Source organism: Taudactylus pleione, unplaced genomic scaffold (genome assembly GCF_031769625.1).
Source record: "Taudactylus pleione unplaced genomic scaffold, aTauple2 ptg000282l, whole genome shotgun sequence".
NCBI classification, from domain to species: Eukaryota; Metazoa; Chordata; class Amphibia; order Anura; family Myobatrachidae; genus Taudactylus; species Taudactylus pleione.
Genome location: NW_028284684.1, coordinates 16686955 through 16703248, shown reverse-complemented (window position 1 = coordinate 16703248; position 16294 = coordinate 16686955). Strand labels below are relative to the sequence as shown.

Sequence of the window (16294 nt, the reverse complement as noted above, 5' to 3'; positions counted from 1 at the left end):
GGATGATGCCATAACCTTCCCAGCACCAGGGTCCATCCAAGGCGGCCACATCATGGGCATAGGATGCATCTGCTGAGGCAAACCCCAAATCGGTGGTACCAGGGCAACAAGCCGTTCCGCCACCTGAGCCATAACCTGAGAAAATGATGCCCAAGGAGGCTCAGGGCATGAAACAGGCAAACTTAATTGGTGTGGTGGCTGTCTGAAACCGTTCCCACAAAGCCCATTTTGTAGAAAGTCCTGTGGGGACAAACCTGCCTTGCAGGCTACACAGGATATCAGCAACGGGGCTCCCGCCACCTGACCCTCAGACTCCTTAGACATAACACTATGCCACTGGTTCTGAGTGTATATGTGCTGCTTTCTACTCTCAACCCACACACCTGTAGCAAGGGAAGGGGAGAGACAGTGACAGTATACAGGAATTACAGTTCTTTTACAGAAGAAACAGTATCCATAAACAATCACGTCATGCATAAATACTCTGCGAGCCATATGCATATAAGCCCTCACTACCATAATCAGCCTCAGCTTAGGTAGGATAGAGCCCTGTAAAAACCTAGACCAGCAGTAGGCAAGGTATACAGGGAGACTGCCCAGCGTCCCTCTTGTAGGAGCAGCGTTCAGAGAGCAACTGACATACACGCTGGCTGCCCTATATGGAGGCTGGGAGGAACAATCCACAATCAACTGTGCCAGAGGACTGAACTAGCGTGTGGATTGGGGGAGGGGCCGCCGGGGAAGCGTACCTCCCCTATGCTGCTTGGACCTGCCCGGTAAACTGACCTGGCCGCCGCCGCCACAAGCCCCGGCTGGTCAGGAACATCAAATCCTGGCGGTCTAGGCTAGTAGAACAAGCCGTATGCCTCCTGACTGCAGCGCGCCTCCGGCCAGTCTCACCGCCGGAGGCCGGACCGCCAAGTGGTCCCGGCGTCAGCGGCCGCCGTGACCAACTGCTTACCTGCCATCCCCTTGATCCGGATGCGGTCCAGGGCCAGAAAGCCCCTGCTGAATCCCCTGCGAAGGACCTGCCGAGGCTAGCGGTGCGGCGCCAGAGGAGGTAGCTGCAGGGCATGGCCGGTGCGCCTCCAATCAGGCGTGAGGCTGCTTCCAGGACAGCTCAGACCACCCGCTGAGAGAGAGAGTAAAACGCTCTCTTTTTTTTTTTTTTGTACTCGTCTGCAGGACTGCTCCAGCAGTCCCACTGTCTATTTGGTGAACACACCAAACAGGAAGAACTGGCTACCTGAGGCAGGAGGTGGGGTATATGAGGAGGAAACCCGGTGCATCCTGGGAGTAGAGAGCTCGTTTGTATTAACTGTTTGGTGACCGGGATTCATACCCCAACGTAATGGCTGTGGACCCCATGGACCCCGAAGAAGAAACTACATTGCTACCCTGAGTCTGAATGTGTGCAAGTTCTGCTGTGCTTCATCTGCGACTTGTGCTTAAAATTAAGGGCGGTATTCAATTAGTTTTGCGTACGCGATAAAAGTTTCGCCTGCCGGACTTTTCGCCTGCATCGCGCCTTTTAGCCGCGGAAACTTATCGTGCGCGGCCCCCCTATTCACCATATTCAATTACAAAAGAAGCGAAAACGCATCCCGGCGTATGTGAAACAGGCGAAAAGTGCTGACAGAATTGGGGAAACCAACCTGTCACCCCCAAAAAGATGCACTAACACTGGGGATCAATATAGAAGCGCCTGAATAGCCCTAATAAAGCTATTTGGGGTACTTAAGTTGTATCATTTGCTTCTAATTAGTGTATTCGCACAAGTGGTGAATAGCATTAAGCAGTTTTTTTGGGAGAAAATAAATAGTCCTGTCAAATTTGGGGTACTTGAAAATGGGTGCAAGCATATTTTAAAGTCGCTAAAGTGAAGTTTTAAAAAAAACGCGCCTGAAGCACCTGCAATCAAAAAAACACCTCACCCATACCTGCAGTCCCCCAATATCTCTATTTCGCTACATTTTATGTACTTTTTTGCCCACAAATTCAAACTACTTTTTAGAGGTGTTCCCCACTTTTTTTAAGGGATTTCTTGACACAGTTATCCTTTGGGCGGCTGGTCTAAGGGTGCAGAGTGGTTTTCCCACCTTTGCACCCTAAAATAAAAATTTATGCACTTCTTTTCTCCTGCTATTCACAGACCAATCTTTTCTGCGAATTACATTGCAATGACTTTGCATGTACGCGAAAAGCGGGTAGAATTGAATACAGAGATAAGTTTCCGCCACGCGAAAAGCAGAGATCGGCTTCTAATTGAATACGGCCCTTATTTGTATGAGGCACTTATTTATTTGCCCAGCGTCCCTAGTACACGGTTAAGCTAATTACCCGTGACTGCCAATTCAATTAACGGGGTTAATTTTGCGACTTTATTCCCCAGAGCTGCAAGAAAAAGGCACAATCGGGGGTTTAACGCGCAGAGAAACCCATCGACTATGCAGTTTATTTGGAATCAGTGGATTTCCGCGTATTAAACTAATTTGCAGCGCAGGGGGAAAAGGCTATTTAATTGAATAGCTTTTTCTCGTAGCTAATTGAATTCCCCCCCCTTTGAGTGGTGTTTTGCTGCGTCAGCAGCTAAACGTAAAATTTAAAGAAAAATATGGTACGCTACTCCTCTTGGAACGTCTCGCACCGTAAGACATATTGACACTGGGGGCCGTATTCAATTTGGAGCGAAAAGTCCATTTCATCGATTTCATGTATCCCCGTATTCAATTTCAGCATCTTTTCGCCAGCGCGATAACGCAATGCAATATGATAGGTGAAAAAGTTTCGCCTATGGATACCCGGTGGAAAAAAGGGCAATATCGGGGTTTTGGGGTGCAAAATTGCAGCAACTCCCCTAAACCCTACACTCCCCTTAATGCTAATTGCGTCAAAAAAAAAAAAAAAAAAAAGACACCCCCAAAAAAAGCAAAAAAGTTGGGGCACAGATTAAAAAAACTAGCGAAATAGCCTCTAGATGTATGGGGGGGAAGTTTTTTTTTTTTTTTTAAGATTGCAGGTACTTGCTGAAGGTGCGTTTTTTGGTGCACTTTAAAGCTTTATTTTAGCGATTTAGAACTATGCTTGCACCCATTTTCATGTACCCCAAATTTGATGGTACTTCTTAATTTGCCCCCAAAAAGTTGCAAAATGCTCTTCTTCACCACTTGCTCAAAGACGCAAAATAGCATCTATTGAGACCAATAAAAAACCCAAAATTCCTTCAGCAGGGCAATTCAGGGGTGTACCCATAGTGAACCCCCATGTCAGAGCATCTTTTGGGGGGTGTCAGGCTGATTTCCCCAAAAACGACAGGACTTCACTTGTTTGAGTTTCGCGCATCCCGTTTTCGACATTTGGAATTGAATACGGGGATACGAGCGACACTTTTTCACGGCGAAAAGCTGGCCAAACCCTTTTCTGATCATAGAGGGGCACCAAGATCATTCAGCCTGTGATATCAATTTAAAATAATTATGCAAAGCCCTAATTACATCCAAAGAACAAAGACCTCCCCTTCTGTAGACCTTCAACAAACCAGTCAGAAAAGTGAAATCCGGCAAGCTGATTTTGGAAGAAAACAAGGCTTGGTCCAAAAGATAGCCAGATCATCATGGAAAATGAGAAAGCAAGATCTACAAGACAGAGCTTCCAACCCTGAAACCCTCCTAGAAAATACAATAGAGAAAAAAGGAAAATAGTCTTCCAGGTAAGGAACTTCCAATTCCAATGACTATAATATCTCAAATGGAGCATGCTGTAAGGCATTCAACACCAGATTAAGATCCAACAGAGCTATAGAAGGTACATTTGAACCATTTTCCCAGACTTAAGTTAAGCCTGAATCACCCCACTAGACAAAACACTTTTCTCAAAGGATCATGGCTTCAACAGCCAAGCTGTTGTAGTGTGCCACAATGAACTCAGATGAAGAAAAGAACCTTGCCTTAACAAGTCTGGATTTGATGGTAAATGCCAAAATGGACCCTCCGCCATATCGACAATGTCCACACTGGGTGGTTATTCTGAAGCAAACAGGATGACTGTCCCATTTTACTTTCTGTAGTACCATTGGCACCATCCCCACTGGAACAAAACATCGCAAAATTCAGAGGGTCTCTCTCATGGCCAGAGGGCCATTGTGTCCACCTGAAGTTTGAGGTACGCCACCACCGTGATGCTGTCTGACTGGATTTTTACTACATTTCAGCACAAGAAATGACATCCATTTACTAAAGGTGTAGAACAACACCCTTAGCTCCAGCGTGTTGATCGAAAATCCGGAATCCTCCAAGCTCCAAAGACACTTAAAGTGAGCATGAAACCGAACATTCCCCAACCCTGAAGGCTGGCATCCACCATCACTGAGTAAAAAAAATAAAAATACAAACGCGCTGTCACGGCACCCTAAATGGTGACAGATATCCAATATACTATCTCTAGTACCAACAATTATCAAAAGGATATTGGTAACACTGGATAGAAACTATATTGAGTAAAAGAAAAACTGAAAACTAAAAAAAATCCATCATCACTAGCGTCTAACCCAAATTATTAAAGGGAGGTCCTCAGCTGAGGTTCTGTGCTCTCAACCACCAAATGAAACACTGAAGTACTCATGGGGACAGATTCCTGATTTGGCTGGACAGATTATGAGACTTATTTAAATTCAAAATTAATTTGACCTGGTATGCTCTTGTGCAACTGCACATACCAGACCACCTCGAAGATTGAGCTCATCATTCACAAAAGCTTCGGTAGGAGTAAATGTTGACTTATTGCAATTGAAAATTCTCCCATGGGATTTTTGGTCATGTACGGAAGTAAAAGATACGCTGTCTATTCCATGATCTTTGAGAACACTCATGGAGCAGCTGGCAGACTGCAATCAACTGGTAATACTGATTCTGTATAGCAAATAGAAGAAGGCTCCGATGTCCCTTCCATATGGGGATGTACAAGTATGCAGCCTTGATATCCATGGACACCATGAAATTGCCTTTTTCCATGCTGTAAATGACAGAACTCAGAGACTCCATCTTGGTTCTGTACATTAGGAGCTGATGTTTACAGACTTCAAGTTTGGAATGGGATGAAAATAATCAATTATTATCTGCACAAGCAGAGATTGGAGTAAAACCTGAACCTCTTTTGCTAGTCCTGAATGACAGCAAACACTGATTGACTTCCAACAGAGTTAGACACTTTGCATTGTCTCCGGGGAGACCGGTGGTGAAATAACATCTGGGAAAAGAGCCCATTAGATCTAGAACACAACCCCAGCTCACGATGCCTCTCACTCAAGCATCTGTTATGGAATCTCACCACTGATCTTGGAAGGGAAGCAGACGGCCTCCCACCACTGCTGCTCATGTAGGATAAAGCTGCTTTTCATGCAGACTGTTTCCAGGTGATAGGCCGCCTGTCTGCCTCTCTGCTGACAATCTTTATGTACGGAGGACTTACACCACAAAAACTTTAGGTCTGGAGGCAGTAACTGGCAAGAAGAACTCTTGCCCACTTATGGCCTGCTCAAAGCTCTTATCCAGCTCTGGACCAAATAAGATCATAACTGAGTAAGAAAATGATCCCATTCTCAGAACCTTAATAGGCACCACATCTACTCCAGTCATGAATGGGGTATAGGGAGGAGGAGCATGGACAAGTGATTGATTAAAAAAGGCTGAATACTCCTACACCCACTATTCCCCAACGTGACTCCAAGGTCCACCAATTGGAGGACTAGTAAAATATATCAGCAGCTAATGATAGGACTGAAGACTTTTGTACCACATAGCTGCAATATCTGAAGTGCAACAAGGTCTATAACAGTAATTTTATCAACACCCACACTTACCCTGATGTACAGAGGGGGTAATAGCCAAGAAAACACAGCTATCCATGCCCAGATATACTACAAATGCACCTTACCCAGGAAAGAATAACCCACGTAATCCTGCAATTCCCCTTAGCTGGAACACCCCTCCCCCTACTTTGGTCCTTATACCTGCAGTGATAGTTTCAACAGTTTTTCATAGTTCAAAGTATATGGGTATTAATGTGTCTAATAGTCATACAACACAGTTGGTAATGATTTTGGAATTTAATTATAAAGGGATTAATAAAGTTGTAACTGCACTTTTATTTTGATATATGTTGAAATATGGCTTAGGCACTATTGTATATACTATTAGTATGATTATTTTACTTTTCTAAAAACAGATGATTGGGATTTTTTTGCAATACCATCTCTTAATTTGAGAAACAGCCTGTAGCTAGTGAAAGCTAGAGCTGCTCAGCGTGATACTGAATGGGCATGCTGTCTCTTTCCCTGGCAAACTGAGGGGAAGGGAAAAAAAAAAAAAAAAACGAAAAGAGGCAGCGCGTAGGGATAGCAACAATAATCCAGTAAGAGAATAAACATCAATATAAAGGTATAACAAAGTTTAGTAACACATAGGAAAGAGAATATAAAACGCAGACACAGGATGGTGCAATCAAGGATGGATGAACGAGACTGAGCAATAAACTCTTATTTATAGTGAAGTACAACAGCACATCACTGCAGTTGGTGTGTAATAAACAATAATTTAATATTCCACATAGTTTTAGTTTTTGAATACCAATTAAAAAAAAAATACACTGTCATTATTGTGTTATATATGCTAAAATTATTGCTTTTTATATTCTAAATGTCCTAGCAAACACTACAATTATGTATTTCATTACGGCTACTTACTAGCTAGTTCCAAAACTATCATTCTTCCTATAGATCAAAAAGTACTGTAACTGCCACAGCGGGTCCCATTACCAGAACTGAATGCTGCTCTTTAGGACAGACTAGCTGCTGCTAGTACCTATCTGTGTATGCCCCTATCTTGAGCACTTATGTGAAATCCAGCTTATCTTGGCTGTCATTACACCCAAATAGCTGCTTAACCAGGTTTACATTAAAAATCAAGGGTGTAGCCCTGGCACCTCAGTGGCCTGAGGAAATCAGGGGGTGTAGCAGGTCTCATTTAAATGAAGAAATAAATTAGGAAAAGTCACACCCACTGCTGACTGTCTTATTTATATAGTCTTAAGAAAAACAGTAAAAAAGTAATCTTACCTCTGTTGGCAATGAACACACTGTGAAGAGGAAAAAAAATATATATAATGAGATAAGGATACAGATAAGCATGCCTCAAGTAAACATGGGTAAATGAAAGAGTCCAAGCAATGTGTTTCACACAAATGGATAGCTTTACTAAAGCCCCTATAAAGGAAAAGAAAAGCTATCATTTTATCAACTACATTCTACAAAATTATTGCTAAACTAAAATTTGATTGGCTGCCATGGGTAAAGCTGGGTACATACTAAACATCGTATAATACAATATATATCATTCCAACATGGATCAGAACGATATAAATTACACATCGTATAGTGTGTACGCCTGATGTGCCGATCACGTACGTTGAGCATCGCATTGCCCCATTGGCAGTACTGCACGACAGATGGGACGATGCAACGAATGACGCGGTGTGGTTACATACAGCATAGAACATCACACTGTGCTGTTATACGATGGAACGTGCTTTGGGTATGACACGCGCAATGTATCATTACATCGCATTGCACAGTCACTGGGATGCACCGTCGTATGTCATGTACCCAGCTTAACACCTTCACTTTTCATTTTTGTAAGTTTTAAGCTGGGTACACACTAGACCACAGGTTCTCAAACTCAGTCCTCAGGACCCCAAACAGTGCATGTTTCCAGGGGTTGGGTTTGAAATACCGGCAGTCGGGATGCCAGCTGTCAAAATGCCGACAGCGGCATCCCAATGCTCAATCAGACGATGCGGCTGACGACCCCATGCAGTGGGATGCGGCAGGGGCTGACATATCGGGCGGTGCGGGATCGTCTAATGTTAACCGGGGGGGGGCGCCCGTCGGATCGCTGGGTACACTCATCGTTTAGTGTGTACCCAGCCGTGGTAAATCTTCCCCAAGGTGTGATATTTACTAAAAAGCAAACAAGAATGCAGTTTGGAGGACGTTGCTGCCAGTAAGGCTGGATGCACACCTGGCCGACCCAGAGTTAAGCCGACTGATCGCCGCTTGGTAAGTCAATACACATTTACCAATCTGCCGCTTGATATGGCTGGGCTGACATCACAACTGAGCAGGCATTTCAATTTGCCCGCCCAATTGAGATGTCAGTGTTGGCTGATCCCTGCACCAAGTGTACGGGTGGTCGGCAAGTCACCCATACACACAGCCAGACATGGGCTATATATCTGCAAGATATCTTGGCATCAGCTGTGCTGCAGGGCCAATGTGATATGCCTGTGAACTACCCATTCACAGACAGTGCATTTGTACGTGTGTACAGAAGGTATATGTGATATGTCCATATGTCATGATTGGAGTTCTCAGAAAAGCATACATTCTGATGTTATTTATATTTCTTTATATGGTACCTTGTGTGCAGTGTGCAGTTTATGTGCTTTTCCTACGTATGCTCTATGTAGAGCAGTGAGGTATTGCTCACTCCATGATAATATGTCTCACCTCCCGAGTTGAGCTCCCAGATTTTCACAGTGCTCACGCCAAGGTCAGCCAGCTTCTTCTGTAGCTCAGATCTCTCTCCCAATCATTGAGACATATACCACACTGATAGCTTAAATTGGCTATTTTGTGATATATCTGATATCAGATATATCACAAAATAGCCAATTTAAGCTATCAGATAACTGCCCTGATAGTATGTCCCAAATATGACCATTTATAATAATATGATCAAACTGTTCAGATCATTATAGGGAATGTTAAATGTGATCAGGTCTGTGTGGGCTCTATATCTGGATCTCATTTAATGTGATCACTAGGTGTATTTTTTTCCAGTTATACATCTTATTTACTGTTGGCTTGAGGTTTGCTAGATTATGACTAAGGGGTCAAGCCTATTAGCCATGAGTTCCCTTGTGGCGCAAGTACTGTACCTCTGGACTCTATACAAAAATCTGTGGAGGGCAAGTTGCGGTGTCATTGCCGGCGTTTCTACGCCATTGCAACTCATCCCCTTCGCACCTAATAGGATTAACCCCTAAAAATGGCATTACAGGCTGTAGGTAATGATAGTAATTAAATTAGATGGTAATATGCCCTTTAGACAAAGTAGTAAGTGTTGCATTTTTCCAAAATATTTGTCTTTTAAGGTCTAAAACATGTACCGCTTATGGTCCCCCTAAGGCACCAGCTGCACAGAACAGTTTATACTATTGCAGTGCTGGTTATAAGTTGGCTCCTGATCGCTGCCTGCAGACCAAATTCCAAAACTGCTGGAAGAAGCAGCTGCAAAGCTGCTCAGTGATTGTGCTCCTGAAGTGACATCACCGTGCAGTTCAAGAGCACCTGATTCTAGTAGCAGAATTAAGGGGTTGGTGTATCAGGCAATGAAATGAATGGAAAGTAAGGGAACTGCCATCTTTTTAAATTTAACCTGACGTAGAAGTAATAATACAGAAGATTGACAAAATGCAATAGTAAAGCAGAGCAAAAGCAGTTTAAACAAAAAGTTGATATACAGAAATATAAGTAATACGGTTATTCTGGCTTTTCTTAAATAAAGGTGCATCACTGAAACTGAATATATTATGTACAATAAAATTGTCACATTCATATAACCAAACATTCAGAGAAAACCATTGTAATCCAAGAATGAAAATCATGGAGTTAGTCTCATCAGCATAAAGAAGACTGAGACATTTAGCTACCGCTGCAAACAGAACACTGGGGCATCTCTAAACTGATCTCATATTTGTCATGCTCCCTCAATGTAAGCCCAGTATTTCTGTCATCGCAGGTGGCTACCAGAGGAAAGAAACTGGAAATATGTACACACATTTTAATGCAACTTACAACGATGCACTAAACCATCGGGTTCCCAAACTCTGCCATTACAGTCCAGGTCTTAAAGTATATCCATGCTTGAGTCCAGATGGTTAAATCAAATTGACTGAGGTACTAATTAAGTCACCTGTGCTCAAGCATGGATATCCTTCAAACCTGGGCAGTAATGGTGGAGTTTGTGTACCTCTACACTAAACACACTAAAGTGCAGATTCAATTAGTCTCAGGACAAACTGCACAGCTCTGCCCTCAGCTACAGTACTTAGGGACATATGTATCAAAGCTTAATGTGAGATACAATTGTGAGATATATATATATCACCAACCAATCAGCTTCTAACTTAAATTTTACAGGCTGTGTTTAAGAAATGATAGTTTGGAGCTGATTGGTTGGTGATCTATATTTCACAATTTTATCTCACATCCAGCTTTGATACATATGCCCCTTAATCTGGGAGCGATGAGTTAACACGTTTTATTTGCAGGTTTACCGCACATGGAAATTAACCAATTGAATAACTCTGGGCGTTAAACGCTATAACTGCATGGTAAGTCCCACGGCTAATTGAATCTGCCCCTAAATATAAAAGAAAAAATAAATAAAAATTGGGGTGGAAAAGTACATAATTATGCTTATTTAACAATACTTGTAAATAATAATGAATGTTTTCCATATTAAAAAATACAGAGAACATAAATCAATGATCTCAGAATGAAATACAAAAAACAATAAAATGTTTTGATTCATTTGGTATGAGTTATTTGGTAACAAAAATACGTTAAAAGATTTGAATTGCTTACCTCCACAGTAAAGGACTTTCAATGGATAATCACCATCCAACTTGGGGATTCTAACTTCTGGTTTGCAATCTGGTATTGGCTCTAAAGTCTCAGTTGCTGTACTAGCCATCTCCGAGATCTAAAGTAATGAATTTAACATTTATGAACAGAACACACATACAATGAGGAAAATACCAATGAATGTATGTTTTCACATTGTTTTTATATTGGTAAAATTTTATATTTTTAACAAAAAGTTGACAATTTCTTTAAATCAGAAGAATTACAAATGAAGCTTCTCTGCCTATAGGAATGTCAACATTAAATCCAAAGGTCCGAAGTATCCCTCCCCATTAACTAGCGTTCTCCCATGTGCAGTCAAATGACCGTGCACTGCAAAGACAGGTCTGATACTGGATCCCTTCGCAAGAGAATTTGGATACATACTGTACTCCAATAATTTCTTATGCTGGGCATACACTGCCAGATAAAATGTCTGTCAGACCGACAGACATTTTATCTGGCCGGCTGCCAGCCGCAGATGTCCGCGGCATACACTGTGAGAGAAATCTCAGTGTATAGCCCGACATCTGTGCTCCGCCCCCGGGGGAGGAGACATTTCCCTATGCCTTCCGTAGGAAGGAACACAGGAAATGTCTGTCTGTTGGCTGCGCTGGGCATACACTGCTCGATGCGGCCGACAGTTTACCGGGTAATATCGCATCGGACGGGCATGCTGGACAATCCAGCATGCCCGACCGAGCAATATTTAACCCTTGGTCGCCCCCCCACGCTACAATTATCGCGGTGATCCACTGATATCGGGCGGATCGTCCCGATAATTGTAGCGTGTATGGCCAGCATTATTGACGCAATAAGAAATTATACTTATCAAGTGAAAAAAACGCAGCCAATGATATATGAGAATGAAATTGGTAGTCTTGCAATAAGATACACAACAGAACGGTTTCATTCAATGGTGATCAGTACTATGGTGGCAGAGTGTCCAGTAACCTAGGGGTCTATGTACTAAGCAGTGATAAGAGAGAGTGAAAAGTGATAAGTCTGTGATAAGGTGCCAGCCAATCAGATCCCAACTGTCATCTCACAGGCTGTTTGAAAAATGACAGTTGGGAGCTGATTGGCTGGCATCTTATCACTGACTATCACTCTGTCTCCTAACACTGCTTAGTACATAAACCCCTAAGTCCGTTTTGTTCTTTGCTAGCCGAATTGGCAGGGGAAGTAGTACAGTAGGAGAGCCACACCGTGCCCAAGCATGTCATCCTGACAGCAGCATTGTACTGGGGAATGAGTGTGTGACAGCAGACCTAATAAGAGTCCTGAAGAGTGGAACACCCGGAGTGGGCATATTATCCAGTCTCGTCTGCTGCGGGGGGTAATGTCTGATCTGTAGGAGTCGTATGCTGCTAGTGCCACAGGTACCCTCCAGCCCCCCCATCCCCAACACGGAGCTCCTCTCACACAGCTTCCGCCCTCCATTACCCAGGCAGCCGGGCGCCACTGTGCTCTCAGCCGCTGGTATCCCGGTCACATGCAGAATACAGCTCCGTCCCCAACGCGTGGAAATCGCCAAACGCTGCTTCACCCTGCAGCTGCGCTATCAGGACTTCCGTCGCCTCATAGGAGCTGTCTTCGGGCTGTGATTCTATTTCCGACATGTCACAGAGGCCATTTTGCTACACCCATTTGTATGAAAGGAAATCAGATCTATGTTTTTCAGTGTCATTAGAGGTCTGGGATTTGTTTTGCACTTGCATGACCCTTTTAGCACTCCATAAAGGGGTTATAAGCTCCGTACTGTATGTTACTTATGTCATCTATAGATGGCGTTAGCAGCATGGTCCCCATTGTAGGCAATGGGACCCAGCAAAAGCTTTTCCACCTTCAGGGAAGATTTCCAGGCTTTGCTAAGTCCCCGCCAAACCAAACTGTAATGCCCATCAGACCTCTTACATGCTCCTTATGTTGATCAAATCCTTAAACGCATACCCTCCAACATGACCCAATCCATCAGGTACACAATGCTATGCTCCTGGACATCCCTCTCAATTTAATGATTGCAGCCGCCTGTGTTGAGCCTGGTAATAAATGACAGGTGTTTCAACACAGGTGGCTGCAATCATAAATTAAGAGGGAAGTCCAGGAGCAGAGCATTTTATATCTAATAGAATGGGCCATGTGGGAGGGTCTGTTACATGTCTCTTGTGTGTTCATGAGACCCCCGAATGCCTCTTACATGTCAATTAGACCACCCACGCCTGCCACCAGACTCACCTCACATGTGTTTATATGCCATCTGCCTACCCTCCAACATGCCCCCTTGCACCCGGTACAAAATGCTCTGCTCCTGGAATTCCCACCTAATTAATGATTGCCGACACCTGTGTTGAACTAGTTTAATGGATGAGACAGGTGTTTCAGCACAAGTGGCTGCAATCATCAATTAAGAAAGAAGTCCAGGAGCAGAGCATTTTGTACCAGATGGAAGGGGTCATGTTGGAGGGTCTGGATCTGGCATCCCAACATACCCCTAAGGCTGTAACGTGCGGTGAGGTATTTGGCTGGGGAGCCAGATTTACGGATACATAAATGAACCCGAGGGTTCATGTGGGCATTATACAAAGGTGCAGCAGTATATAGTGCTGGAAATTTTGTGTGTTTTGATCAGAAATATGTGGAAAAGGTAGGGGAGGCAGTGCCTCACCTGCCATACACTTCTCCAGAGTTTTGACTATAAAATTGATTACAATAATACAAAGAATATATTTATAATATTTTCTTTACATTTTTATTATAATTTTTTCAGTCAAAACATTTGGAGTATACCTAAGTATGGCAGCAAAGGCTCTGCCTCAACTCACCGCATATCACTACCCCAACGTGCTACCAGGCATCCCCACATGCCGGGAACTCTCCTCCACATGCAGTCAGCCCCACCCACACATGCCATCATACCTTCCTTAGATGTCCTTTATATGCCATTACACCTCCCCACATGCGTTTACATGCCATCAGATATCCCCACATGCCCCTTACATGACATCATACTTCCTCAACATGCCATCAGACCCCCTCCATATGTAATCAGACCTGACACAGTCCACCAGATCACTCACACATACCATCATACTGCCAACATACTATCAGACCTTCCCCTCCACATACTATTAGAATGCCTCTAGTCTACATGCCATTAGGTGACAATCTTCAGCAAGCCACCTCTTATGAGTTCACTCCCATGAGGCTGCTAATCCACCATTCAGAGATCAGCTCATGATCATCTGACCCCTGCGCTGATGACTCAGCAGTGTGAGAGCTAAAAAGACCTCCCCCATGCAGCTCTCAGAAACAATGCGTAGCCCTGGTGCCTACATTAGTTAATGCAGTGCTGATGCTCCCCAGTACTGATGACACCCTCCCCCTTTCCCCCAAACACATGTTGGACGTAGCTGGCATATTCCCAGTGTGTGTAATTGATTATATGAACCCTTACACAGAGCCTACACTGGAATTCTATATGTCCCCTAGTTTCACTACTGATAGGAAATATTATACCATATAAGTATCAATGTAGATAACCCCCAGGGCAGGCACACTCATGTTTTTGGGGCCCCCTATCGCCTCCCAGTAGGTATTTGCAGATCAGCCTCTTCCCCAACTCTGGGCCTGATTCAGAGCCGCTCGTAAGCGGCCGCTCGTTCGCTCCGAGCGATGTTCGCACAACTGCGCATGCGTATGGGTTGTAATACGCATGCGCGAACCAGTCATTGCGGTCGGAAATTGAGTGCTCGCAAAATAGCGAATGCCTGCTAATTTGAGTGACAGAATGAGGCGTTTGTGGGTGGTAACGGGGGAAGGTGCTTGAAAATGGGGAGTGGAGATCCGAACGCAGGCATGCCAAAAGGTCAAAACGGGCGTTTTAAGGGTGTGCATAATTAACAAAGCAGCGTCATCGACCACGTCACTTGGTTGTTTCTTAGCTTGAACTGTTCGCATGATTGCGGTAGGAAAATCCAACCACAAGCACTGCGAGCAGTTCAGATGCCTTTCGATGTACTCGATTAATCAAATAAATAGCGGAGATGACGTAGGATGCGAGCGGCCAGGGGGCGTCTTTACAAAATAGCGAGCGCATATTTCGTTCGCTCGCTCAGACATAGAGGCGTCAACAGACCGCAAAGAGCGAGCGCTCAATTTAAATAGCCGGACCCTTTTTCTAAACGAGCGATCGCAAATAGCGTCCGGCTCTGAATCAGGCCCTCTGTCTCCCAGCCTTATTCCCCCATGTTTCTCCAGTACATCCTCATCTGTGTTGCACCAACCTCAACCCTTGTCTCTCCAGCCTCATCCTCGCCTGTCTCGCTCCAGCACCATCCCTGTGTCTCCAGCCTCACATCCCCCCTGTGTCCCTCCCGCCTCATTCCCCTGTGTCTCAACATCTCCTGCCATTCACTTCTCTCCCCTGTGTCTTTCAGGAGTCTATGTACTAAGATTCAGATTCAGAGCCGCTCGTAAGCGGCCGCTCGTTCGTTCCGAGCAATGTTTGCACAACTGCGCATGCGTACGGATCGTAATATGCATGCGCGAACCAGTCAGTGCGGCCGAAAATCGTTTGTTCGCTAAATAGCGAATGCCTGCTATTTTGAGTGACAGGAGGAGGCGTATGTGGGTGGTAACAGGGGAAGGTGCTTGAAAACGGGGTGTGGAGATCCGAACGCAGGCGTGCTTAAAGGTCAAAACGGGCGTTTTATGGGTGTGCATAATTAATACAGCAGCGTCATTGACCACGTCACTGGGTTATTTTATAGTCAGAACTGCTTGCAAGATTGCGGTAGGAAAAACCAACCACAAGAATAGCGAGCAGTTCATACGCTGGTCGATGTATTCCATTAATCTAATAAATAGCAGACATGACGTAGGATGCGAGCGGCCAGAGGGTATAGTTTTCCAAAAAACGACCGCATGTTTGGTTCGCTTGTTCAGACCTAGAGGCGCGAACAGACCGCAAAGAGCGAACGGTTCATTTGAATAGCCACCCCCTTTTTTCTGAACGAGCGAGCGCAAATAGCGTCCGACTCTGAATGAGGTCTTAAGCCTTGGAGAGAGATAAAGTGGATGGGGATGTACCAACCAATCAGCTCCTGTCACTTTACAAGCTGCGTTTGAAAAATGACAGGAGTTGATTGGTTAGTATTAGTACCTTATCTCCATCCACTTTATCTCTCTCCAAAGCTTAGTACAATGACCCTTCAGTATCATCTCCACACCCGTGTCTCTCAGCTTCATTCCCCACCCCTCTCTCAGCATTATTTCCACCCACCTGTGTATCTTATCTTCATCTCCCCACATTTTTTTGGGAATGTGTAATCCCACTGGGTTTGAGTTCAGTCCTGACATCCTGTTAGAATCTGAGGCGTATTCAGATATTGAACAAGCCTTTGAGGAAGACTTGTTAATAGTTGTTGGACCTGATAAGGCACATTCACCCACTGTGTGTCTCTCAGCCTCATCCCCACCACCCTGCGTCTCTCAGCTTCATCCCCCCCACCCTGTGTCTCTCAAGCTCATCCGCTCCACTGTGTCTCTGTG

The 16294-nt window shown here is 44.3% G+C and overlaps 1 protein-coding gene across 5 annotated transcripts in view; it reads right to left on the bottom strand.

The window, feature by feature from the left end:
• DENR (density regulated re-initiation and release factor) overlaps nt 1–13040 on the bottom strand; it is a 32203-nt gene extending 19163 nt beyond the window's left edge. The window contains exons 1-3 of one of the 5 annotated variants that reach the window (XM_088482149.1): nt 12980–13040; nt 10703–10820; nt 7112–7131 (exon numbers count right to left, since the gene is read on the bottom strand). In XM_088482149.1, the coding sequence (XP_088338275.1) occupies nt 7112–7131; nt 10703–10811 (129 nt within the window). In that variant the 5' untranslated portion in view covers nt 10812–10820; nt 12980–13040. Of the gene's footprint in view, nt 1–7111; nt 7132–10702; nt 10821–12166; nt 12364–12658; nt 12774–12979 lie in introns of those variants that run through there. The other 4 variants (XM_088482147.1, XM_088482148.1, XM_088482145.1 and 1 more) reach the window with 4 other exon arrangements.
• Between the last annotated feature and the right edge of the window lie 3254 nt (nt 13041–16294).